The following is a 25,829-nucleotide window of genomic DNA, read 5'->3' on the forward strand; positions in this document are numbered from 1 at the left end:
CAGCCCTTCAAATAGAGGATTGCCCTCTGTACAGTAAAACACATGACCACCCTCCAAACGGGAATCCTCTGCATGTCTTTCACCACGTTCCTGCAGGGAAAGAAACTTTTTCTACACAGCTTCTAAAGGAATAACAGCTAAGCACCACTTTGGAATTTTCTTGGTGAGAGGCACTAGGGATGCTTCCAGACAAGGTTTTTGTTGTGAAATCATCCTGCTTCATTCACAGAATTTTACAGGGGATGTGGAGGGGGGAGAGAGATGCCCAGAACATGTTGCCTTCCTTTTGTAACCTTCCTGTGTTTCCCGCACAGCTTCTTCCATCTTTTTCCCCCACACAGAAAACCTATTAAGGAGGAAAAGAGATGGGGATACATGCACAATGTCTTAATTGGTAGTGCTGGGAGCCCTCTGTCAGGAAGCACCCTAGATGTTTGCACTTGTATGTATGGTTGGAAGTATCATAAGGAAATAAGAACGTAAACAACAACCATGCTGAATCAGACAAAATACCTTCTTATTCAAGCAGTCTGTTCATATAGTGGCCAACCGGCTCCCTACGGAAAGATCAAAGTAGGACACGAGTGCAATAGCACCCTCCTGCCCATGTTCCCCAGCAAGTGCGATGCACAGGCATAGTACCTCCAACCATTGGTAAATGTGGAGAGATGCGAAGTGTTGGCAGCTCCACATGAACAGACACTACACACAATTGTCTCCCTGCATGAAGCAGCCTTTCTTTAGGATTTCAAATGACCTCCACATGACTGCTAGGCATTTGATCCTGCCACAAAAACATGAGTATGATTGGAAATCACATCAGTCTATTGGGGAAAGGGCACTGAGAGTATTAACCCAGCAACACTTAGACAAGTCGACTTAAATAATAAAAAGCTTTCCTACAGGCAGTACAGTTAGAATTAAACTAAGTATTGACCAGAGGTTGTACCAGTGCAACTGGAATTGGATTGATTGTTCCCATCGTCCTTTTCTATGAGTGGGGAATCTGTAGCCCTCCAGAAGTTGTTGGGCTCCAACTCCCTTCAGCTCCAGCTAGCATGACTAATGGTCAGGGATAATGGGAGTTGGAGTCCAACAACATCTAGAGGGTGTTCCCCACCCTATCCTATACCTGTATGGAGATGGATAGCCTCATTCTGTTCTGGCTGAAGCTTTCTTCATGGACAACCTAAAAGTGGGGGTGGGGAAGATAAGGGGGGCAGCAGGGCTGAGTGAGTGAGGCAGCTGACTCCGGAAGCAGATGCTGGGACAGGATGAGGAGCAGCAGCAAGACTTTAGATGATAGACCTGTTTGCTCCATGTGGCCGGCCTCCTAAGCTACCCAGCTGCTCTATGGTATACACTGTCTCATCAGCAGTGTTGAAGGACATTTTAACTATCAGTCTGGTTGGCTTTTGTACATGGGATGGGGAGAAGCTCCATCTTGTTCTTCGCCTCAGGTAGACAATTGTCTTGGGCCAGCCCTGGGGAATGGAAGGGCTTTTGCAATTTGTGATCCTCCAGAAGTTTTGTCCTACAACTGTCATCAGTCCCAGCCAGCATTGATAAGGGATCATGGACGTTGCAGGCTAAAACATCTGGAGGTCTCAAAATAAGCCACAGACCAGAATGAGAGAAAGGCACTGAATATCACGCAAAAGCAGAAGAGAAAGTGCCTAAAATTAGGTGTAACTAGCTTGCTTATATAGAATCTGGTTTTTCTTATTGATATGAAGACCATCATGCATTCACTCTCCACAAAGCATCACGACTGTGAAGTTCTAACATGGTGTCACAATAGCTCCCCTGCTTCACTCCACCAGTTCATAATGACATATTTTCAACCATATTGGTAGTTTTTCAGATTGAATAAAAATGTCAAGACTTATACGCTTCAAATAACCATTCTAATCTCTAACCATTTTAAACAATCTCTAACCATTTTAAACAATAGTAGAAGAATGAATTAGATATTTAATAGTTATTAACCAGTGAGCACCCACCTTAATGAGTATGGGGACATTTTAATTGCTTTAGCTGAGCGTTGAGAGCACAATTGTTTATTGGCTGAAGCATTTTGGTCTGATGTGTTACTTTCATAGGGAATAGAAAAGATAATATGAAAGATGGCTTTTCCTTCGATCCATGTGTGGTCACTTTTATTGGCTATCAGGCATATTTCCCATTTTTATCCAGATCTCTTTGTTGAGGCTTTGGCAATTGGACTAACATTGCCAGCTGTGACCTTATTTAAACTTGAACAACAAACCTTTGTAATACACTTCTGCAAATTAACACCCTGATGCAGTGTAAAATAGGAAAACACACACACACACACACACACACACACACACACACAGAGCCTTTTCTTCAAAGTCAAAACAGATCGAAGGGAGAGGCCTTCAAAACAGCAGTGAACAACAGCCAACACTGCACGGCTAGTGAGAATGAGCAGGCTCAAAGCCAGATCTCCAGTGGAGGCTGGTAGTTCCGATGGCAGGGGATGGGTGAAGCTGCTCTTTGTTTCTGTGGAACCCTAAAGGAGCACCTTGGATAGCTTAATCTGACTGAAACCCAGAGTGGATTCACTGCCCCACTAGCATCAGAGCCACCAGCCTCCACTACAGATCTCCAAGAGGCAGTGTTGGAGGTGCAATGGGCCTACGTGGCCCCTCACACACTGGCCCTATTCAGCACTATGTCTCCTTCTCAATGCTGCTGTCACCATGATCACTGCTGTCACCCAGCTGCTGCCACCATGGTCACTTTTCAGGAATGGACCAAGAATTTGAAGAGGCCCACGGCTCTAAGAAGACAACATGGCCTGTTTCAGTACACACAAAATCCCTGCAGTAATCATAGCATGAGGTCATTCTCCCACCTGTCCATGGGATTGACTGGGACAATTGGGGGGCCACCAGGGATTCTCTAGCATATATGCATTATAATGGTTTATAATGGTTTTGACAACTGTTTGGGCCCAGGACACATTGCATATACTGTTTTCAAGGTATTATATCCTGCTTAGTGTAGATCTGGCCCAGGAATGTTCCTCAAGAATGTAGATGTTGGCCATCCTTGAACTGCTGTAGGAATTCACATCTTGGCGTAAAACAAATGTCTACACACCCTCTGTGAAAGGTGCAAAATTGCTCCACAAATGCCTGAGAGGCAAAAGGCCTGTGTGGCTAAGCAGAGCTGTTAAAAATCCCAGTGGATGTTAAAAGTGAGAGGAATGAGTCATAAGCACATGAGCTGGTGGAAAAAGAGAGCGAGAGAAAAGCAAAGACACAATATCATGCATCTCTTCTTAATGCCATCACATGATGAGCCCCAGGTCCTTAATTTAATCAGAGAGGAGGAGAGCAGCAGGGAAGCATTTTTCCCAGTTCTAGTCTGAAGAGGTTCGGAGAAACAGCAAGTGAACCTGTACAAGTTCTGTGATCCGGGTGTCCAGCTGTATCTGTGCAATCATGAAGTGGGCTTGCCTCTGCCTCCTCCTCGGGTACCTGCTCATGGCTGAAGGAGTTCTATCTGCTGTGGCCACCAAACGTGAGTGCCTGGCTCCCCCCTCTTTATCCCCTCACTGAAAGAATTTGCCATGGGATTGACAACTCTAGTCAGGGGGGCAAAATGTGGCCTTCACAGGTGCCTTTAAACATCTATAGAAACCAGCAAGTGAAGCATGGAAGTCAGTTGAAGTATGCAGCTCAAGGTGTTGCTAATGGCACAGGAAGTTAGCTATTCTGATCTTTAGAGAAGGAGTAATGAGAGCAATTGTAATGTGTTTGTTCTAGACTTGGGCTGCAAGCCCATAAACACTTACATGGGAGTAAGTCTCATTAAGGTTGATGGGACACACTTATGGATAGACATGTATAGAAGAGCCAGTGTGGTGTAGTGGCTAAAGTGTTGGACTGGGAATTGGGAGATTTGGGTTCTAGTCCCCACTTGGCAATGGAAACCCACTGGGTGACTTTGGGCCAGTCACAGACTCTCAGCCCAACTCACCTCACAGGGTTGTTGTGAGGATAAAATGGAGAGAAGGATTGGGTTCCTTAGAGGGAGGAAAAGCGAAATATAAATGTAATAAATAAATAAATTCTTCGGGTGAAACTCATTGGGTCAAGATCAGTTACCTTTGAATACCCCTTGACCATCCTATTATTCCAGGTGCCAGGTGGAATTTTCCATCCCTTGCAGTGCTTATTTATAGATGATTCTATTGTGTATTAGTGATTTTGAGTTATAGAACAAGGGAGGGGTGAGAATTTAATCCTTCTGAATTAAGTGCATGGTCCGTGTGTATGAGATGTGAAAATGTCTTTATTTCTGAAGCTGCACACACTAGATTTCCAAAAGATGGCACAAGACTGGATCTGTAATGGCACCTAGGAATAGCTGGAGGGAGACATCTCACCTATACGCTGCTCCCGTCTCCTCTACACGGCCTGAGATAGATGGAAACCATGCTTTGTTTAGTACCCTTATTGCCTCCTGCAGGGATGACTCTCATCTCATAGGAACACAGGGTGCTGCCTCATACTGAGTTAGACCCTTGGTCTATCTAGCCCAGTATTGTCGGCACTGACTGGCAGAGGCTCTCCAGGGTTTCAGGCTGGAATTCCTCCCGCCCTACTTCGAGATGCCAGGGATTGAACCTGGAACCTCTTGCAAGCCAACCATAAAGTGGTGGTACCATCTTTGTTTCTTGGCAGGGCTCTGGTGCCCCCTCCCTCATCCTTAGGAGCAAATTGAGCATTACATTCTTATGCTGGTAAAAATGCACCAACAGCCTTTATATATTTTCGTTCAAAGTCAGGCCACTTTAGGAAGTGGGAATTTTTGAGTTGGGAAAGGAGCAAGGCACTGCCCCGCCTCTCCACTCTATGTTTAAATGAGTTTTGTTTGTTAATCTTCTCAAGGCTCAGAAAGACCCTCAAGTCTCCACTTCATTCCATTTTTCCTTTATTTTACACACGGAGAGAAGACTTCGTTATTTCCTCCCCCCCATGATAGTTTTAAAAGCGTTATTGCAAAATACATTCATAGAGTCAAATAATGGGATTTCGGAGTTCTTGTATTTACTGGCACCAAAGATCACTTCTTACAATGAAACTGTTAATCCTCTCATCTGACCCACTGGAAGAATGCCTAAGAAAAAACCCTTTAAAGACTTGTGGTTTTAATTGAAATGCAAGGCACTTCATAAAGCGACCACATTTGTGTCAATCTCAACAACAAGAGAAGAGTGCCTAAGAAAGTGTTCTCTCTCTCTCTCTCTCCCCCACCCCACCCCACCCCCGATTATGAAAGGCAGCATTAAAATAAAAACATGCAACGAAGCAAGCATAAATTGCTACCAGATGAACTTTGTTCATCAAAACATCCAATACAAGAATGGATAGTTAGCGGAAATTGCCAGTTTTGACTCTATGCAATGTACAGAAGATCATATTCTTTTATTCTGATAATGTTTACATAGAATAATCATCATTCCCTCGCCCTGTACTCAGCGGCACTAATGCGGGTTACAAACTATGAGCTTGCATTTAAAGGCTGGTTTTTAAAAAATGAATACATCGTGTTTTCACTTCCCTTGAATTCACCTGGCTTTGAGAACAACCTATTGTGACTAGTGAGCTTGTCATTCACACCTGTAGGCTGCAACCCAAAGCACACTTACTATAAGTTTAATTGATTGACACTTACTATATAAAATACTTAGAATGCTGAGAGTGTTTTCTTTTCTTTCTGGTCTCACATGTTTGCACCAACTATATGTGCTGCCTCTGGAAAGGAAATTGCTAGCTAAAGAGCTCTTTGTGTTTGTTAGACGTGGCTTTAGCTCAGGGAAATATTTCTGAGGTCTTGAGTGCACTCATTCTGCACAACTGAGGGCCAAACCCCACACAGCATTAAGCAGTTGGTTTAATGGCCCTTGTGTGCTTGGTTTTTGTTTACTAAATGCAGTCACGGGGAGGGGTGGAGTTCTCTGAATTCCTCAAAGCTCAGTTCTCCTCATTTGCATTCCTGAACCTGAGCATCCTTCCTCCCCACCAGGAAAAATTCACATTTTAGAATGGGAAAAATTCACATTTTAGATTAGGAAAAATGCACATTTCTTAAAATGTGCACTCCCCCCCCCCCATTCAGCAAAGCATGGGAAATGCCACCCTACATGCATACTTTTTGAATCCTGGAGAAATATGCAAAAAGGAGGGAGAACACACAGACTTCAAAACACCTTTAAAATTATATACAATTAAAAAAAATCTAAAGGTTCATAGAATGGTGAGGCAGCATGAGCAGGAGACAGACAGACATAGCCATCGTATGATGCATTGATGGCCACTGTATTTTATGTACCGTACACCAGACTTCTTGTACCTGGTGCCCTCCAGATAGGTTGGACTGCAGCTCCCATCATTCTCAGTCAGCATTCTGGTTGGGGATAATGGGAGTTGCAATCCAACCTATCTGGAGGGCACCAGATTGGGGAAGGGTGGAGTACAGCTTTAGAAATTCAGTGACAATTGGCTCCATTCACACTTTACAAGTATGTTCTTCCTGCATCACAATGTACAATTAACGCAGGCTCTTGAATTATTTTGCCATCTCATGGAACATGACAGAAGAGTAACTCTTAATGTGACACGCATATGAAGTGTGAAAGGGTTTCTCAGTGCTTTGCCTTGCACCAAGTACATGAAGCAGGAACAGCCAAACAGATCCTGTTTCTTTCCTGGGGCAGGAGGGGACAGAAAAATTGGTCAGTCTGGAACACTGTTGTTTTGGTAGCGCTTCCTCCAGTGGACGCCGGCGGGTCTGATGTCAGTAGGGTGGTGAATCCTGTCTGAGCTATCCAAGGAACTATCCTTTAGGGTTCGGACTGAAACCCAGACTGGATTCACTGCCCCACTGACATCAGAGCCACCAACCTCCACTGGCCAAAGTTCCAAAACCCTCGGTGGTGGTTGGGTGTATCTATAACCAAATATTGTGCTGAATCTTGTACGTGTGGATTCTGATATCAGTTAACTATCAACTATCACCCAAACAATCGCTGTTAAGAGCTTTTACTACTCACACTGGAAATGGCAGGATGGCCACAAGGAAGTCTTGCAGAACGTCTGGTCGCTGTTTGGCTTGACTTGCGATATCAGAAGCAACAAACTAGGAAGGTCCTAGAAACTTCAGTTAGAGAAACAAATAGCAAGAGAAAATCCAACATCCATAAATGAGAACCATACTTTGAGTGTTTATGACCTCCTTAAAAGTGCTGCCATACTAGATATGAAAAACACACAGCACCCAAACCTCCAGCCAGTGTGCCTTCGGAAACAAGCCCCAAATCCTAAAATTAGTCAAGTGTGTCTTGGGTCAGATGTACAAAAGACTGCAGACCCTCCAGTTCTCTGTACATGTCAAGCCAAGGTTACAGTAAAAGCTTGTGCCTCTCGGTATTAATCCGAGTTGTCACAATATATCCTATGATTTCACTCATCCAAACTATGCAACGTTTGTTGTGGTGTGGGCTACACTCACCAAACATTCATTAGTTAAACCTCTTAATAGAATTCCCACAATGTGCTTTCAATTAGCTAGCTGTAGTTGATTTACACGGAACTGTGGTTCATTTACAATCGAAAAGGATTTTAAACTGTCCCTGAGAATGCTATGATGAGGAAATGAAGGATTGGAGAATGTTCATTCATGTGCCTCTAATTTACAAAAATCCTTTTGTAGCTTCTGAACATGCCACAAGCAAAGGGAAAACATCAAAGAATCATAGCGCAGACATGTAATTTCTCTGCAGTAATATTGCAAAACGTTACATTCGCCGTTTAGGGTATGCAAAGCAGACAAAAGGTTCATGGTTACTCCTGGCACATTGTTAATTTTTCTTTCTAGAATTTCGAGATGTGATGAGACGAGGAAGAGTTTCTTCTCACAACAAGTTCCATGGCAGGCTAAATAGCTGGTCTTCTGACCACAATAACTGGAATGACAAACTTTACCCTTACTGGGAAGAAGGAGACCCCAGATGGAAAGACTGCTGGAAAGGTACGGTTTTATGCGGAGTGTGAAACAAGAAAGATCAATTAAGCTCAACCACATAAAACCCAAGTTGGCCTTATAATCATGCATTAAGCAACTTTGGTTATGAAATGTATTTGTTATATCTGTTTTTTTCTTATTGTACTGAATTTCAATATAAATAATTAAAATGAAATGTACTTTAAAAAAAAAAGGAAATGACCTGTTCCATGTTACAGGTTTGTTTTAAAGATCACTAACGAGTTTTGAGAAACTGCTGTAAAACAGGAGTGGACAGACTTCAGGGTTGCAGGATCTGCTTTGTTTTTATTAAAATCCCAGGATCTATCAGCAAAGCCAGCAATACACTTAGAATGGAAGAATTCTGAATCCAGGAATTTGTTTCAAGTGTCAGAACTGAATGAAGCTGATGGTCCTTCCACGCACAAATCCACTCCTGGTTACCTTTCCTCCTGAGTATTTCTTTATTTCAGTCCACAGAGCATAATTTAGGGATGGGGTAGGGCAGTAGAAGCTGGAGGTCCAATGTCAGTGGGGCAGTGAATTCACTCTGGGTTTCAGTCAGAACTAGTCAGAACTCTTTGCACCTTAGATAGCTCCTTTCGAGCTCTGACTGATTCTGACTGAAACCCAGAGCGGATTCGCTGCCCCGCTGGCATCGGAGCCACCAGCCTCCAGTGCAGAGATCAAAGTGGCAGTGGGGCAGATGCCATGGGCTTACATGGCCCCTCACACACTGGCCCTTTGTTGGCCTAAAAAGGCACATTCAGCACTATGTCTCCTCCTCAACATTGCTGTGCATAAAGCCCCACCCGGACCCCAGCTGCTGGATCACTTTTCAGGCATGGACCAAGAATCTGAAGAGACACATCCCCATGGCTCTAAGAGGACAACATGGCCTGTTTTGGTACACATAAAATCCCTGCAGTAATAATCCCTTGCTGGATGGTTTAGCATGAGCTCATTCTCCCACTCTTTGCACCTTGGATAGCTCCTTTACAGCTCTGACTAACATTCAGACATTGGAGCCGCCAGTTTCCCCTGGGGTGGAGGGTGGAGAATTGCTCTTGTGAGCCAGAAATCCTTGCTGATCTTTTGCAAATGAGCCAGAGATCTATGATGATGATGATGATATTTATTTGTATCATGCCTTTTGCCCAATGCTGGGCCTCGAGGCGACCTTACAAAGTTTTAAACATACATTTGGGGGGGGGGGAGGAAAACAACAACAACAACAACAAAACATAAACATACCAGTAGATCCAGATCTACCTTGTGCCCACCCCTGCTGTATAATGCATCGGGTGATTGTGTGGATAAAATGAGGTGTGCGTGTTTGTGTGGGACCTTGTACAACATCTTGAGCTCCTTGGAGCAAACAAACAAACATGATCTGAACTTTTTCAGGGGGAAGAGTAATGGCCAATTTGACCAGTGACAGCCCAACTCTGATAGGAGCCAATGTGACCTTTCGTGTGAGCCTGATGTTTCCCAGATGTCAGAGAGAAGACAATGACTGCAATATAGTATATGATAGGAACTGCATAAATGGTAAGTAACAGCTCTGGCTGCACTTTTGCCTAAGTGCACTTCCTACCTCCATGTTCACCCAACATGAGACTTGACGTGCTTCCAGATGAGGCATTTAGTGTGCCACCGCCCTGCCTCACTCATGAACAGTGATGTAGAAGTAAATTTTGAAGTGCAGGCGCTCATCGTGACAGTCCTCATAGCTACACCTAGGTATGTCGTGGGCCCCCAACTGCATCCGGGAGTCCACGCCCACCCCCTTGGACCCAGTTTGATGAGCCACAGTGTGTTCACCAACCCACTCTTCAAGCGCACTGTGGTTCGGCGACTTCCTGGCAGCCACCCATCCTTTTTCAGAGCCTCCATTGTGCGCAACAAGGGCAGCTCCGGAAATTGTGTATTTCCCAAATTCCCGTTTATGCCTTTAAGCTTGTGTTAATGGGGCCTTCACGGCTGCCACTTATGCAACTTGGGAAATGCACAATTTCCCAAGCTGCCATTGTTGCATAGAATGGAGGCTCCAGGCAAGGGTGGGTGGTCCCACAGCGCGCCTGTCTATGGTGCCTTACCAGGTTAACCAACACCTCACAACAAACAGGAGTGATTCTGTGATACATACATATCATCAAATAGCCTGTATAGGAATTGTGTCTATTTCTTCTTAGAAGAAACGGGGCTGGTCAGGTTACATTGCCCGGTTCATAGGCAGATTTTATCTTGAAGTCTTGCTACCATAAAATTACCATTGCCTTGCATTCTGGAGTGTGGGGAAATGTGAGTAGTAAATGGATTTAAATTACTCCAGCAATTTCTAAAAAGCAACCTGATGATTTAAATTTATTAGACATATTGTTTTAGTGGGATGTGCAATCAGGGACTGTTCTTCCGTGACTGAAGTTAGCAGGGATATTTGAAATGACTGAGGCTACCATTCATAAGAGGCCTCCTCTTCCCAGGCCTCTTCAAAAATAACGTAAGTGGCACAAAACAGCACATCAGTGCTCTGCAAATTGCATTATTTACAATTGAGCTTCTGTAATTGAGGTGTCTTCCCTGTAGATTTCCTGTAAACTGGAACTTGGATAATATCCATATATTTATTTCAGACTTTATATTCCTGATGTAGTAGAGGCATGTATTTCATTTACAGTTTCTTACATGATTTATAGGATACCTATGATGATGTGTTTGCTGGCAGTGGCTCATGGGATATTTCCATTAGTAACCAATGAGAAGATTTGCTTAATTGTAATTCTGGTCATCTTGAAGTTTTTACTTTGCAAAGCTCCATGGGAGTTTTGTGACATCCGATGTCAAGTAGCTGTTTTGGCCCATACATATGTGCAGCGTAATTCTGTGAATATACAGAAGTAAATCCTCAGGGAGCAGAGCAAGGTGGCTGTCTCAAGCAGCTGGTTTTGAGGGTCATGTAACAGCAGCCCATTTTTAGTTATTGCTATGCTTTATTGCCACAGAAGGCGAGGGGGGTTGTGGGATTTTCTGCCTCAGGTGCCAAAGAAACCTAGCCTGCCTTAGGTACTATGGCCACAGCTAGACCTAAGGTTTATCCTGCGAACATCCAGAGTTCGCCCCTGCCTGAGCACTGGATCCCCTGTGTGTCACCTAGATGAACAGGTTTCACCCCTGGAAGATCCAGGGATAAACCTTCAGTCTAGCTATGGCCTCAGTGTCTTGACTTGGGCTCCGTTCATTTGTTTGAGCCATTTGCTGCTCTGCCTCTGGCAACATAGAGTCTTAGCCAGTCCTATAAGCCCCAATACTTACTCCTAGTAACTATGTTTAGAATTGAAGTCTTAATGGACTTGATTTATCTTGAAAGGCCTGATATGTCCCTCCCTCCCTCCCTCCCTCCCTCCCTCTCTCTCTCTCTCTAGGTTCTTCAGATTATTCAAACCTTCCTGACCAGTATGTTTACAACTGGACTGCATGGATTGATGATTGTGGCTGGCCAAATTGCACACATAACAACAGCCACAATGTGTTCCCAGATGGGAGACCTTTTCCCCGTGGTCATGACTGGAGGAGAAGAAACTTTATCTATGTGTTTCACACTCTCGGTTGGTTCCGGCTTCATATTGTTCTTTTATAATTCATTTGTTAAGAACTTAAAAAAGAAGAAGCATAAAGTGCTTTGCAGGAGTCCATACTGCCTACTACTAAGGATTCTATGAGATAAACTTAGCAGCCATTATATAAGAGAACTGCTCTGAGAATACAGAAGCTATTTTATTGACTTCTCTTGGGTTTGGACATCAAACATATAACCCTCCCCTCGCAAATGCATGGCACTCCCAATTTAATAAAGTATGCTTATAGAAGAACAGCTCAAAATGACAACCACTTTGAACAACTTTGGAGGAGTAGGATATATATTTATCACATAAAAAGTTAAACATACAACTTTACACCAAAGCTCACGTGGTACATTCTATTATGAAATATTTCTAGTCTACTAATATGCCTATTTTAACCATTATGCCAGTGCAATCTCCCCCGATTTGGTTCCTTCCAGATGCACTGTACTACAGATCCCATAAGTCATGTTGGCTTGGGTGGTGGGAGTTGTAGGAGGGCACCCATTTGGAGGGCACCCAGTTGGGCAGGGATGATGTAGAGGGAGCTGCCTTATACCAGGTCAGACCATTAGTCCATCTAGCATAGGATTGTTCTCCACTCTTCAGGGTTTGGGGCAGGATTCCTTCCGAGCCCCACCTGGAGATGCTAGGACTGAACCTGTGGCCTCCTGCATGCAAAGCAGGTTCTCTGCCACTGAGCTAGCTCCACACCTAAATGTTTGGCTCTCAGGCAGCAGTTTTTCCTAGACCTATTATTATTATTATTATTATTATTATTATTTATTTATTTATTTATTTAGCGCCATCAATGTACATGTTGCTGTACAGAGTAAAACAATAAAATAGCAAGACCCTGCCGCATAGGCTTACATTCTAATAAAATCATAATAAAACAATAAGAAGGGGAAGAGAATGCACCAAACAGGCACAGGGTAGAGTAAAACTAACAGTATAAAAGTCAGAACAAAATCAAGTTTTAAAAGCTTTAGGAAAAAGAAAAGTTTTTAGCTGAGCTTTAAAAGCTGCGATTGAACTTGTAGTTATTATTTATTATTATTTACTTGTAGTTATTATTATTATTTGCAGTCCTTTTACCTAGACTGACCATGGGACTTTCTGCATGCATAGCATGTGCTCTACCACAGAGATATGGCCCCTTCCCTTAGTTTTCTATTGCACAACCATTGCTGGTGTCACAGAAGCCTCAAACCAGTCAGGAAGCTAGAGGAAGATTCTATTGTCTCTCGCCGAGAAGAACTGAACAGACAGGAAACTCCCAACTCCACCCAGATGCAAGTCAGTGCAGTCCCATCTAGTGGCTAAACCATATAATAACACTATCCACACAGATAGTGTGGATAGTGGTAAACATTGGTTTACCACTATCCACTGGTAAACCAATGTTCTGGGTTTTACTATAAGGTATCAGGAGGTACCTGTTAGAATTCGTCATTGCTTAACTGAATTATATACCATCCAAGGGCTCTTCTAAATGCAAGTGAATAGAGCATTGGACTTTGACCAGGAAAAATAGAACCTGGGTTCAAATTCTTGTTCACCGTGAACTTAACTGGGTAAGTGACCCAGTTGCTTGGGCTGGTTTCTATCTCTCAGCCTAAAGTACCCCACAGAGTTGTTGTGGAAGTCAAATGACAGCACTGATCTTTTTATAAGAAGGACTAGATAAATATGTAATATATTTTATAATTGCTTTTGACATGGTATTTATTTATTTTGTACTTTTGGTAATGGGTGAGTTGTTAAGCTGCTTGAGATTGGGCATCCATTTTCAAAAAAGAGAATCCCACAGCAGTGCCATCTTTTTCATTTCTTTCTCTCTTCGCAGGCCAGTATTATCAAAGGACAGGAGGTTCTTCAGCAAGTGTGTCCATTAACACAATAAATATCACGCTTGGCAAACAAATTATGGAAGTGTCAGTCTACAGAAGGGGTTATCGATCATATGTACCAGTAACTTCAGCAAGTGTGGTTTATGTTGTAACAGGTGAGTGTCCTAGGCTAAATAAATATTTTAGCAAATTTGGTCTGTTTACATTAGGGAAGTTGGCAGAATCACTCAATCTGTCAGATCCTCACAAAAGTAGTAGCCAAACAAGTGTTAAAGAAACAGTGAATTCCTTTAATGCTGCAGGACATAAACACAGCCATCTTACCAGAGTCCATGGATCAGAGTCCTTTGTGAGCCCAAGTTCAAGTAAACCCAAATAATCCAAGCAGAAACAGGTCTTGAAGAGCGTCATCACACGGAGGAAAATCGCTTTTGCTTACTGTCACTTCTCTGCCCACATGTTTGTCCCTCATTACTTCCTCTTTCAAAAGAGGAAGTAAACAATTTGCATGTGGCCCATTCAGTGGACCGTTTTGATCCCGCTGCTTCTCCTGCACACAGCCAGAGATAGCGGTAACTTATTTATTTATTACATTTTTTATACTGCCCAATAGCTGAAGCTCTCTGGGTGGTTCACAAAAACTTCCATCTTTAAATATAAGTCGGACTTACTGGGTTTTTTTTTGTGGCACGAGAAAGGCTAGAAAGGGTGGGAGGCATGAGACGTCATGAGAGAGACCCGCGAAAATCCATGAGTGCTCAGCAATGAGCGTGCAATAAAACGCTCATCTGATGGAGCACAAAATCCAGCAATATATCCAAGACACGGTCTCAAGGCATGGGATTCAAGCCATGCAATAGTTCAGGGTTCAAGGGTGGTCCAAGCAAAGGAGCATCCAGAATCAGCAACGTTGTACTGACAAACCTCTTTTGCCTACGCACCAGCTTTTATGCAGGGGTGGGGTGACTAGAGTTCTTCACTTGTTAATCCAGCCCTACAGGAAACAGTAGCCTGGAGATGAAAACTCCACCTGGTAGTTATGCTTAAACTCGCCTTACCCACAAGTTCTTCTCAGCAACTCCTCCCCTAGGACATTTTTCACCAATTTCCATACACACATCAACAATCCTGGTGTATGTGTGTAGAGTGGGGATGACATGGATGAAAGCTTTGTGACGGAGAGTTGGAAGGCAAATGAGAAAGCCCCCTGCATAGCAATGCTACACTGCAAATGCCCCCCCCCTAGCCCTGCTCCCATACTGCATTAAGTTTTCACCAGTAAGCACAGGTTGTGAAGTTCCATTAAGGTTAGCCCTACCATTACATAGAATGAAGCAGCTACTGCGGTATCATTCAAAGGCAGCTAATTGTCAGTTCTTTAATTTATATCGTTCATTTTTACTACCAAGGAGAGGGAATTCTGGGGGTTTCTGCCAGGCTTGTCCTAAATGTGAAAGATCCATATGACAATGATTTTGTTACATCCATGTTTTGTTTTGTATTTGTCCTAAGGGTATGACATTATCTGTCACAGTGTCATTCTTTTGTTTTGGCTTTATTTTATATATAGATAAAATCCCCTTCTATGTGAACATATCCCAGAAAAATGATCGCAATGCCTCAGACCATATCTTCATCAAAGATATCCCTATCACGTTTGATGTCCAGCTTCACGATCCCTCCAACTACCTGAACCACTCTTTTATTTCCTACCACTGGAACTATGGAGATGGCAGTGGTTCATTCGTTTCCAACAGTTCCACTTCAATGCACACGTATGCTCTCCTGGGAAATTTCAGTTTTGATCTGTCTGTTGAAGCTTTTATACCTGTACCTTGTGGGCCAGTGACGTCACCACCACCACGACCAGGTAAGAGTCTGAAGCTCAAGTCAATGAATGGTTTATTTAAGCATGTGGCTTGTTAACATGAAACGAATTAACAGCCCAATAGCCCATGGCAGTAATTGACAGATGGATTAGCAGGCTCAAAGCCTGGTTTGCACATAACGCTAAACATGGTATGGAATTTTGAATTGTGGCTCATTGTGATGGGTAAACATGGCCGCACTAACAAACTATGGTTTGTTTTAGGGTTATTTGAGGGTTGTCTAACTCTCAAACAACCCCTGCTGCCTGGGTTCTCATGACATGATAAATCATGACAACCTGGGCACCCAAGAACACCATGCAAAAATGGCACCCACAGGCACCTGGTATGACACAACAGCCCCTGTGGGTAAATTAAACCACATAGGCTATCATGTCATGTGAACCAGATCAATATGTATGGAAACAAATTTTGAAATGATCGTCATAGATTTTATTTTACTTAGTTAAAATATTTCTATTCAACTTTTCCATCTTTCAGGAACCACAGGGTGACTGAACAACAATATAAGAACAAAAGTCTAGTCATAGAAGTTTTGTGTTATAGATGATCCTTAGATATACATTACATTCTATCTGGGCAATGAACTGTGAACTGTAGAGCAGACCCTCTCTGCCATCCCTCTCCAGAACCACAGAAAGCAGATATAACCATTTGTGCTTCCTTTGCTTAATAGTACAAAATGAAACATCAGTTATAACACATAATCAGCATAATACACCAGGTGTTTTTTTTCTATGCAAATACTACTGGAATTCGTGAGAGATGAGCAACCGCTGCAAGAGCTAGAGGTGTTCCAGGTAGATCCTGTTCACCATGCTCAAAATGTTTTGTTCTAAATGTAACTACCTTTACAGCAAAACTTTTTGAGCATGTTGAACAGAAGAACCAGTGTAGTGTAGTGGCGAGAGTGTCGGACTGGGAGTCAGGTGATCCGGTTTCTAGTCCCCACTCAGCCACGGAAGCTCACTGGGTGACTTTGGGCCAGTCACAGACTCTCAGCCCAGCCTACCTCACAGGGTTGTTGTTGTTGTGAAGATAAAATGGAGAGGGGGAGGAGGATTATGTATACTGCCTCAGGTTCCTTGGAGGAAAAAAGGTGGAATATAAATGTAATAAATAAATAAATAAATAAAATAAAGTTAACTATCTTAACTCTTTTCTTTCCCTCCATCCGTTGATTCAGCAGTAACCACACAACTGCCTTCTAATATGACAACTCCCACTACTAACAGTTTCACAGGGCTGCCAACAGGACAGGCTCCTGCTGATGGATGCCATATTACTCGGTATGGACCTTACTCGTCATCACTCTTCATTGCAGGTACATATCTAGGGCTTGATCAGATGATGCTTTTAATGTGCTGTCGCCTTGCGTCGCTTCCGCAGTGTTACAAGCTATCCACACGTTGTTGTCACGGTCCTGCAGCCGCCGCGTGATTCCCACCCAACCCTGCTTTGCCTGTATTTTTTCACAACGGGGAAAATCTGATCAAATTTCTCCTCGTGTGCTGTAGTACTGCAAAGAACCACTAGCGCGATCCCTCTTTTGGGGACCTTGTGGCATTTCTCCAGGAGTATTGGTTGTGACATTTACTGTGATGTTTCTCAATGGGCATGTCTGTGGAGTACAATTTTGCTCCCCTTCGTGTCCTTTCATTTCTGGTTGGCATAGTAGAAACATGACTGCTTTCCCCTTATTTTTTTATTTTGATGGGGTAGTACATGCACCCTTCTGGAGTTCTTTTGAAAACGTGCATTTCCAAACTTCCACCATAACACTCGTGCACAACTTCTCCCCATTTAAAAGAACCCACAGGGGAACTGACTCATACAGGGAGACATAAGTAGTAGTAGGGAAATGCTGGTGCAGGGTTGGGGAAGAGCTGGTAGGGAAGAGGGGCGAAAGGTAGATGTGCAGATGGGAGTTTGCATTACATACCAGGGACGGGTAGGAGGAAAACTCTGGCAGTGAGGTAGATACTGTGAAATTTCACATTTAAAGAAAAAACAGGGCACAACGAGCCTGCAGGAAGGCTACCTTGTGATCAAACCCTAAAAACAGAACAGACCTGGCCCGAGACATTTTGCTGCCTGAGGTGGAACAGCAAATTCTTCACCTCCAGCCCTATACTGTCAAGTATATTAACCATAACTGGCCAAGTTATGGCACCCAAGGCAGAAAATCCCACAAGCACCTCTCTAGGAATAGAAATACAGTAACGATACATTAAGGAAACAATCCTAAGCTCTCTAAGCAGAACCTCTGATAAGTCCCTGTCTACTCTTGCCAACAAGGCAGAACTCAGAGGGAGGCAGGGCTTCAAATGTTTTTCTTCTGGCCATGGACTAAATGTTCCCCAGGGATGGAGGCTCCAGTGGATCCATAGCCTCTCCCTCCCTGCCAACTGGCATGCCCTCCATCCATTCCCCCCCCCTTCTTAAGGTCAGAATTCTGACCTTGGAGAGGGCAATCTACTGCATCCTGTGGGATGCTGCCTAGGGGCTAAAGGATTGCAGCCTAAATAACTAACCATTTGCTTTTCATGATACTCAAAATCAGGGCCAGCGCTGCCATAGAGGCAGTTCAGGCGGCAGCCTAGAGCACCAAGCAAAGGAGGGCGCCGAACGGCACACCAGGAAGCTGATCTCCTAGAATGGTTTCCGGGCGCGCTGTTCCAAAGCCGCCGCCCCGGCCACCCCCCAACCCCAGCGTCCTGGCTTCAAAGCCAGTGCCCGGCCGGAAGCCGCTCCTGGCTTCGAAGCCAGGACGCTGGGGTTGGGGGGCGGGGCGGCAGCTTCAGAACAGCACACCCGGAAGCCACTTCCGGGCACGCTGCTTCAAAGCCTCCGCCCCGTCCCCCAACCCCAGCATCCTGGCTTCGAAGCCAGTGCCCACTCCTGGCTTTGAAGCCAGGACGCTGGGGTTGGGGGGCGGGGTGGCAGCTTCAGAACAGCGCGCCCGGGTGTGCCATTCTGAAGCCACCACCCCGCCCCCCAACCCCAGCGTCCTGGCTTCCAAGCCAGGAGCGGGGCCAGGGGGCGGCTTCAGTACAGCATAGTCTGGCTCCAGCCCTGCTCAAAATCAGCTGCCTGAGGCAGCTACCTCACTCTGCCTAATGGTAGGGCTGGTCCTGAAGAAGAATAGTGTTTTGGAATACTAGGAATTAATTGTGATTTGAGCTCGTCCCCAATGCGGAACTGAAGCGGGGAGCAGAGCAATGGTATGTGATGGTAGGGAAACGGGATTTCCCCCTCTCTGATGATCCTCGAGCTCAATTGCATGGACTACGCGGCCCCTACAGAACAATGGGAACAGCGCTCTTTAGAGGGGAACTTTCCTGCACATGGTAGGAAATCCCGACAAATCCTGACTTACTTTTAAAAAGTAGGTTTTTCTGATGCTTATTTTAAGATGCGAAAACAGAGAAACAGAGAGGGAGATACATGGCAAGATCACTGCATTGTCAAAATGACCCGCAAAGATCCGTAAGTGACCAGTCGCGAGCGTGGAATAAAACACTCGTCTGATGACGCTCTTAACATGCAAGAGAAGTTTCAGAAGAATATAGACTTTGTAGTATCAATAAAGGGGCAGCTCCCTAACAACATCACATCCTTTTTTTGCAAGCCAGGCAAATATTAGGTGTTGGAGCCAATGAACAGAAGGAGGTTTCTTTCAACAGGCGGACTCTTCCATCAGTGGAACCCCCATTTTGGATGGTGGAATTCCTGGCATTCCCAGAAAAGAACCTTTGGGTCCAACCCTATGATTTATGTCAGACATTTTACTAGGCAGACTCACCAATAAACATTTATGCTTGGAAATATCTGTTCATCTAGTTACCTTGCCTGGGTGTCACCTGTATACACTGCTTCTGTTCCAACACCTCTGCAGGGCTGTTGTCTTGTCATATGTTTTGTCCTTGTACAGGCACATCAAATGATACAACTGCACCTAACCGCTCCTTTGTTGGGGTAGTGAGCAGAGGCCAGGAAGCTCTCCTGAAAATGAGATTGGCCTCCAGAGAACTTACATCTAATTTAAGAGTGCTTAAGCTACTATTCTAAACATATTGACATATAAATTCTATAGAATATAGATCAACCAGTTAATTAGAAGTGGGTTCATAAGCACATAAAGTCTTAAGTGGCTTAAGGCACAACCTTATGTGTGTTTAGACAGAAAAAAGTCCTACACTTCCCAGCATTGGAGTTTAGATTCCGCCCCCACCCCATCTAAATATGCATACGATTGCACCCTTAAACATCTTAAGCCCATGAATTCCATTCAGTTATTATTAAATTACAATAGAAGGGAGGTGCTTATTTAGTAGTAGTAATATTTATTTATTTATTTTCTGACATCTGTATGCTGCCCTATAACCTAACATTCTCTTGCTGGATTACAGTAAATAATCAATTTAGATACAAAATAAAAGGTTAAACCACAAAACCAAACGCAACTTAAAATACAACAAGAACCAATGTCTAATAGTTGTAATAGGAGTTTACTAAGCCCAGATATAATAAGAGGTAACACGCTCGCATGTTCTTCTGGGAGAAGAATCAGGATGCGTGGTCATCATGAGAAACTGCAAGCGAGTTCCCTTGCAAGCAGCTTTCGGACCGAGTTAAGATCATTCTCCACAATGCGTTCCCCGGGATTCCGAATGAGGCACTTTTGGCCGTCAAAGTTCATGTTTCTGAAATTCTGACAGTGTGTCAATTGATTTCTTTTGCTAGAGGGAATCCTGGGGGTGAGTATTATCCAAATGACAAGTGTCCAGGTGGCAGCTACTGAGACGGAGAACTCCGTAGTTGATTTTACAGTCACATGTCAAGGAAGGTAAGTCTTAGCATAAGTTTTGACCATTTTGCTTCTCATGAAACTTACAAATACTTGAGTGCTATAGATGCTTAAGGGTACAATCCTATGCATGATTAGACAGAAAAAAGGCCTTTTTGCTGACCCAACGAAAGTTGTAGGCCCTTTTTCTATCTAGATGTACATAGGATTGGGCCTTATGTTGTTCAGTAACTATAGTACTCTTCTCAGCTCACTGAAGGGGCACCACATAGAAGACCAAAGAACACCAGTGTAATTGAATATCGCTAGTATGCTTAATCTAAACAGGTTGAACGTTTCCATTGGCCTACTAACACCAGGCAAGAGGAATGAACTATACAACTGGTATAACTCAGCTTTCCCCAAACTGGTGCCCTTCAAATGTTTTAGATTATGACTCCCAGCACTCCTGACCATTGGCCATGCTGGCTTGGAATGATGGGAGTTGTAGGCCAGTACACCCAGAGGACACCAGGTTGGAGAAGGCTGAATCATGCACATGTGTCCAGTAAATTTCATAAGCACATTCCCAATCCCATCCATTTGATGAATGCTCCAGGGGAAGCCATCAACAATGTGCAATAAGGCAAACAGAATTGGCTCATTTTAAATGGCTCTTCATTCCATCCCATCGACAATACACACATGTGCATGTGTTGAAGGCGGCACTTTTTCAAACAGAACATGCTTTAGCTTTTACTGAGCAAAACAGGTCACCATGAAAGGCAAACCAAGAAAGCAGAGGGCATATATAAAATCCAGCCCTTTCCCCTGTTCTGCGCACCTTCCATTCAAAAATCTAGGACCTATGCAACGTTTATTGTGTGTCATGATGGCTACTCAGCCAATGCTTGGTGTGCGCGTCTACTCCGCATGTGCTGCTCTCTTGGCCCTCCACCATCTTCCTACTTCCTCAGCACCCTGCCTCCGCCACCTCCCTTACATTTGGCTCCCCCCTTTCTTTTCGAGATCCTCCTTCCTTCTCTCCACACCTCCTTCTCTTTTGAATATTTGAAAATGTCTCAATTAAGTCTCAGTGTAACAGAAATTAATTTAGGAACAGGAGGTCTGATCCTGCCGCACTTTGCAACAGTTTCACTCTGGTTGAACATCACTGGTTTTGGTATAATCATTATCTGGTGGAAAGTGTACCAGGATTGAGCAGGGGGTTGGACTCGATGGCCTTATAGGCCCCTTCCAACTCTACTATTCTATGATTCTATGATTTATAAAGAGAAAGGCTTTCAAGAGCTGCTCTTTTTGGATGGGCCTTTGGCGAATAATTGTGTTTTTACCCTTCTACCACAAGGTTTACTGTTGGTCTTAATAGCCTTTTGGTTGCCAATCTTTGTACATTGCTGTGTGTTGTTTTTAAAGTTATCTTTACGCTTTTAAAATGATTTTTAAAGGTCATAAATCTTTTTGTGTTATAGAAAAAACAGAATAGAAACGTTGCAAAGAAATGAATTGGCTGGTACAAAATGGGAACTGCTTAAAAATCCGATCCCTTTCTGTCTTTTGCTCCTCTCCCACCCTAGTCTCCCTACAGATGCCTGCACAATGATTGCTGACCCCACGTGCCAGCTCTTACAGAGTGAGGCATGCGACCCTGTCGACATCACTGATGATGAGTGCCTGCTGACGATAAGAAGAGCCTTCAACGAATCTGGAACTTATTGTGTCAACATCACACTGGGCGATGCGACCAGCCTGGCTCTCACAAGCACTCTGATCTCCATCAATGGAGGTGAGTCCCGACTGAACGGCTGCAACAATTTGCAATCAGCATTTGCAATTGTTATTATTTCACAAGGAAGTGTTAGATTTGTAAGTCTAGCAGCCCCTGTGTGCTAGAAAGAATCCCAGAAAATCTGTCTCCCAAAAGTTCAAGCAGTATTACTGTGATAGGCAAGACTGATGAAGCGTGATATAAGAAAGGAAGCAGCAGGATACCATTCATGCCAGAGGTACGATGTGCATCAGCCAGGGAAGCCTCTTCATTCAGAGCACCACATTCTGGAGTTCTAGGGGTCTGTTTCCATTTTATGCTCATGGTCAGCAAGTAGTGGCCTTTTGGCTTTATCTGGCCCCTCTTATTACTAACCCCGGAGACAAAAGACAAACAGATCCTGTTGCAATAGACTTGGCAGCAGTCTACTTTGGGGATGGAGCATGGGGCTGTGGCCCACTGTCACCCATTCCTTTGTCAAAGTGGCTCTTTGTAGCTAGTTGCTGACCAGGGACATAGGGCATGGAACAATCTGGTATTTTTTTCCATGTCCACAAATGGGAAGCTCTATTTGCATATATGGAGGGGAATCCCCCCCTCTTTAGTTTCTCACTGGTGCACATGTGCGCAGATGAAGTGAGAGGAGGTGAGTAAGCAGGTTGTAATGGTGAAGAGGACAAGCAACTCCAGGAGCCACATTTGTCAGTGGGCCCCTGCTAGGGTGTGGGTCCTCAGCAGGTGCCCAACCATGCCTACCCTTGACGCCGGCCCATAATAGAGGGCATAATATTTGAACGCCTCTTGACCAAATAAGAACAGTGACACCAGTGCTGCACATTGGTGTGGAAATGCTGCCTGCGTTTGGGATGATGCATGGGACAAGAGCCTTTTAGATAGCAGGCCCATCATATGAGGTTTAAGTGCTGTGAGGAAGAGCTTTTTGGGTGGCTTCCAGCTGCACCAAGAATAGAAAGGCACAATATAAATGAAATGAAATAAATCATGCAACCCTAAGTTCAGTGATGAATGGGGATGAACTGCTGTTGTTTTCCCCAGTACTCTACACCCGTCTATTCCTGCCCACTTTCACAATTGTCCTCTGTATGTCTAAAATAAGTGCTTGCCCATAAATCAGCTTCATGCTCTGTTGGGCAGTCTCATCAGGGTGCGGGGATGACCACTAGTGCATTGGAAAGCTGGTGCTTGCTACAGCATCCCTGGAAACTAGCCTAGACGAGTGTTTCCAGAACGGGACAGATTAGTGGAGTTCCCTTCTGTGACCTCCGCTGACTTCTTCCATTGCAGAAATGCTAGTGTGGGCTAGTTTCCAATTGCTGTGCCAAGTGCTAGCTTCCCGTTTTGCTAGCAGTCATTCCTGCTAGTGCAATGAAACCATTGGATGCTCTGCAGAGCTGTAATTTCAGGGATTATCCTTCAAAAGATGGGCTCAATTTCTCCAGATGATCCCATGCCAAGAAAGTATGTTGGCTGTGCCCACAGCTGTCCCCATCAGTTATATTGATCTACAAGGGCTCAGTGTGAGTGGAAGCATCAAGCACATGTACAGTGTGAAGACCCTGTGCACTGTAAGAGTGCATCTGATTGCTGAGATAAGCAGTGTGGGCCTGCCCTAATAATGCCACTCTCTTTAACTTGTTATTCAAGATCCAGGGCCATTTTCAAGAACAGCAGAAGGTGTTCTGATTGCCTGTGGTTTCGTGGTGGTCTTTGCTGTTGCCTTGACTTTCTTCCTTTACAAGTAAGTTGCTGGCTCTGGTCATTAAAACTAATGCCAGACAGTTGCTTTTATGATTTGCAGAACTCTCACAATTGAAATACTCATAATACAAATGCAAGTGTTGACAGTGGAGTGATCACTTCTGCATCACCCAAAAACAGGACACAGATTTACTTGAAATGGCATAAGCTAATTTATATGTCTAGATGCCAATTTGGAAATAAGTACGAACAATATAATGTAAATAGAAATGCAATACAACTCGCCATAGTGGGGGAGACGGTGACTGGGTGACCCGTGTGCCTTGCCCGGTCTGCCGTCTAGCTCTTGATGGGCAACTTCAGGGCCCAGCTCTCCCTTCTGCTGATTCTTTATCCTTCAACCAGCCTTGGCCTGGACAGGCTTTCAAAGAGAGGGCTTTCCTCTGTAAAATAGGACACATGGGCCTCCCAGTTGGCAGTACAGATTCCCAGTTATTTTGGGCCCTTTTTACACTTAAGGATTATCCCAGGAAAATAGAGGGATCATCCCTGCCTGCTCCTGGAATCCCCTGTGTGTCATTTGCACACACAGGGATAATCCCAGGACGATCTCTGGAAAAAAGGGCAGGTGTAGAAATGGCCTTGGAAAGAGATTTCTGCAAAAATAGCAATTTTATTTTTTTTCCTCCCTTCATGGTTTAGCCCTTGAAAAGGAATTTCAGAGTAGTTTGTTGTATTGATGAGATGCATTCAATAAGCCTTTCTAACCATAAAATAGGCGCTTGTGTATGTGTGTGTGTGTGTGTGTGTGTGTAATATAACCAGTTTCTACCTGGAGCTGTATTTATTTTCTTTGCTAATAACCTTAGAGTTCCCATGTGATTCCCCCCCCCCCAATATTGACCTTCTGGGCACTAATATATGTAGAGGAGCATAAAGTGGCCCAGGAATTGGTTTGTTTGTTCTCACCACAGTTACGTTCTTGGCCTAACAATGCACCCTCACAGGAAAAACCTTTCAATACATTAATTCTGAAAATTCCTTCCAGGAGATATAAAGAATACAAGCCTATTGAAAGGAAAACAGGACAAGAGGCAACTAGCGAAGGACTGAGTGTTTACTTCAATAATGTCAAGGCTGTTCTCTTCCCAGCAAACAATGAGAAAGATCCTCTGTTGAAAAGCAAGCCAGGAATCGTCTAACTGTTCAGTATAACCTCTTACATTTACATAAATTTGGGGCTTTACAACAATGGAAGAATAGTTTTAAGTGTTAAAATGAGGTGTTAGATGGTCAGCTTGCAGTACACACAAGGAAACGGCTGCTGTTCAGTTCATTTGGAAGTATAAAATGGCATCTTGTGGAGAAATTGGAACATTTTATTCGCTTATGTTCATGGATATGCTATAGTATATTAGCTAACAATAAATCATTTAAACTGGGTATTATATGCAGTTTCTTTGATCAATTACTCCTGTGTATCAGCAAGTGTGCATTTGGTGATGGAGAATTTTCGTCCAAGGTATTTAGGCTTAGGATGAAATACAAATGAGTTAGGTCTCATTGAACTTGGAGGGAATTACTTCTGTGAAAAAATGTGCCAAGGCTTTTACTGTTAATTTGGAAGTTCCCTAGTTCAAGTATGGTTTGTGCATGCCACTCACTTGCAGTGTGGCTAGTTCGAAAATTAGGATAGGCACCTGTAAAAATGTCTGGCATTCAGACACTTCGGATATCACTTACTCCAATAGCTTCAAATGGATAAACGTATACAATATACCCTCAGCTAGTTGGAAAACTTGCAATTCAACATTACTGCTTGTTCTGCTTCCTCTGTTTATTTAATTCACTACACATGAAGTACAGGAAGGGAATCTCCTTTCTGGGCCAAGAGGAGCAGAAGGCAATGCACAGCAAAGTATCTACGGCTTCACTTCCAAGGGATGTGTTTGTACAGGACTGTGGGGATCAGATGTGTTCAAATAGCACATCAATACCTGTAGCCCAGGGCTGGGCAGGCTTCCAGGATCTTTGCTTTTTTACTAGAACCCTGAGATCCTCATGCAAAAGACATAAGCTTTAGAATTAAAGAATTCTGAATCCAGA

General features: G+C 43.8%; 1 protein-coding gene across 2 annotated transcripts; it reads left to right on the plus strand.

Moving 5' to 3' along the window:
- Positions 1-3,315: 3,315 nt before the first annotated feature.
- On the plus strand, positions 3,316-25,171 carry GPNMB (glycoprotein nmb). Of its 2 annotated transcripts, none has more exons than XM_063123817.1 (11): positions 3,316-3,552; positions 7,915-8,067; positions 9,469-9,612; positions 11,487-11,669; positions 13,534-13,692; positions 15,108-15,407; positions 16,613-16,750; positions 20,173-20,275; positions 21,814-22,022; positions 23,670-23,763; positions 24,772-25,171. In XM_063123817.1, exons 1-11 carry the CDS (start codon positions 3,474-3,476, stop codon positions 24,923-24,925), a joined length of 1,716 nt encoding a protein of 571 aa, XP_062979887.1. In that variant the 5' UTR covers positions 3,316-3,473; the 3' UTR covers positions 24,926-25,171. The 2 variants fall into 2 exon arrangements, with proteins under 2 accessions (XP_062979887.1, XP_062979896.1); XM_063123826.1 differs by having other exon boundaries at positions 16,616-16,750.
- The last annotated feature ends 658 nt before the right edge of the window (positions 25,172-25,829 follow it).

Source organism: Elgaria multicarinata, chromosome 1 (genome assembly GCF_023053635.1).
Source record: "Elgaria multicarinata webbii isolate HBS135686 ecotype San Diego chromosome 1, rElgMul1.1.pri, whole genome shotgun sequence".
In the NCBI taxonomy this organism is placed as follows: Eukaryota; Metazoa; Chordata; class Lepidosauria; order Squamata; family Anguidae; genus Elgaria; species Elgaria multicarinata.

Bases quoted from the DNA above. Each gene is read 5' to 3' on its own strand.
- GPNMB (XM_063123817.1), top strand. From the start codon at position 3,474: ATGAAGTGGGCTTGCCTCTGCCTCCTCCTCGGGTACCTGCTCATGGCT. The intron at 8,068-9,468 runs GTACGGTTTTAT...GAACTTTTTCAG, and splicing joins ATGGAAAGACTGCTGGAAAG to GGGGAAGAGTAATGGCCAAT. The intron at 16,751-20,172 runs GTACATATCTAG...TTCTTTTGCTAG, and splicing joins GTCATCACTCTTCATTGCAG to AGGGAATCCTGGGGGTGAGT.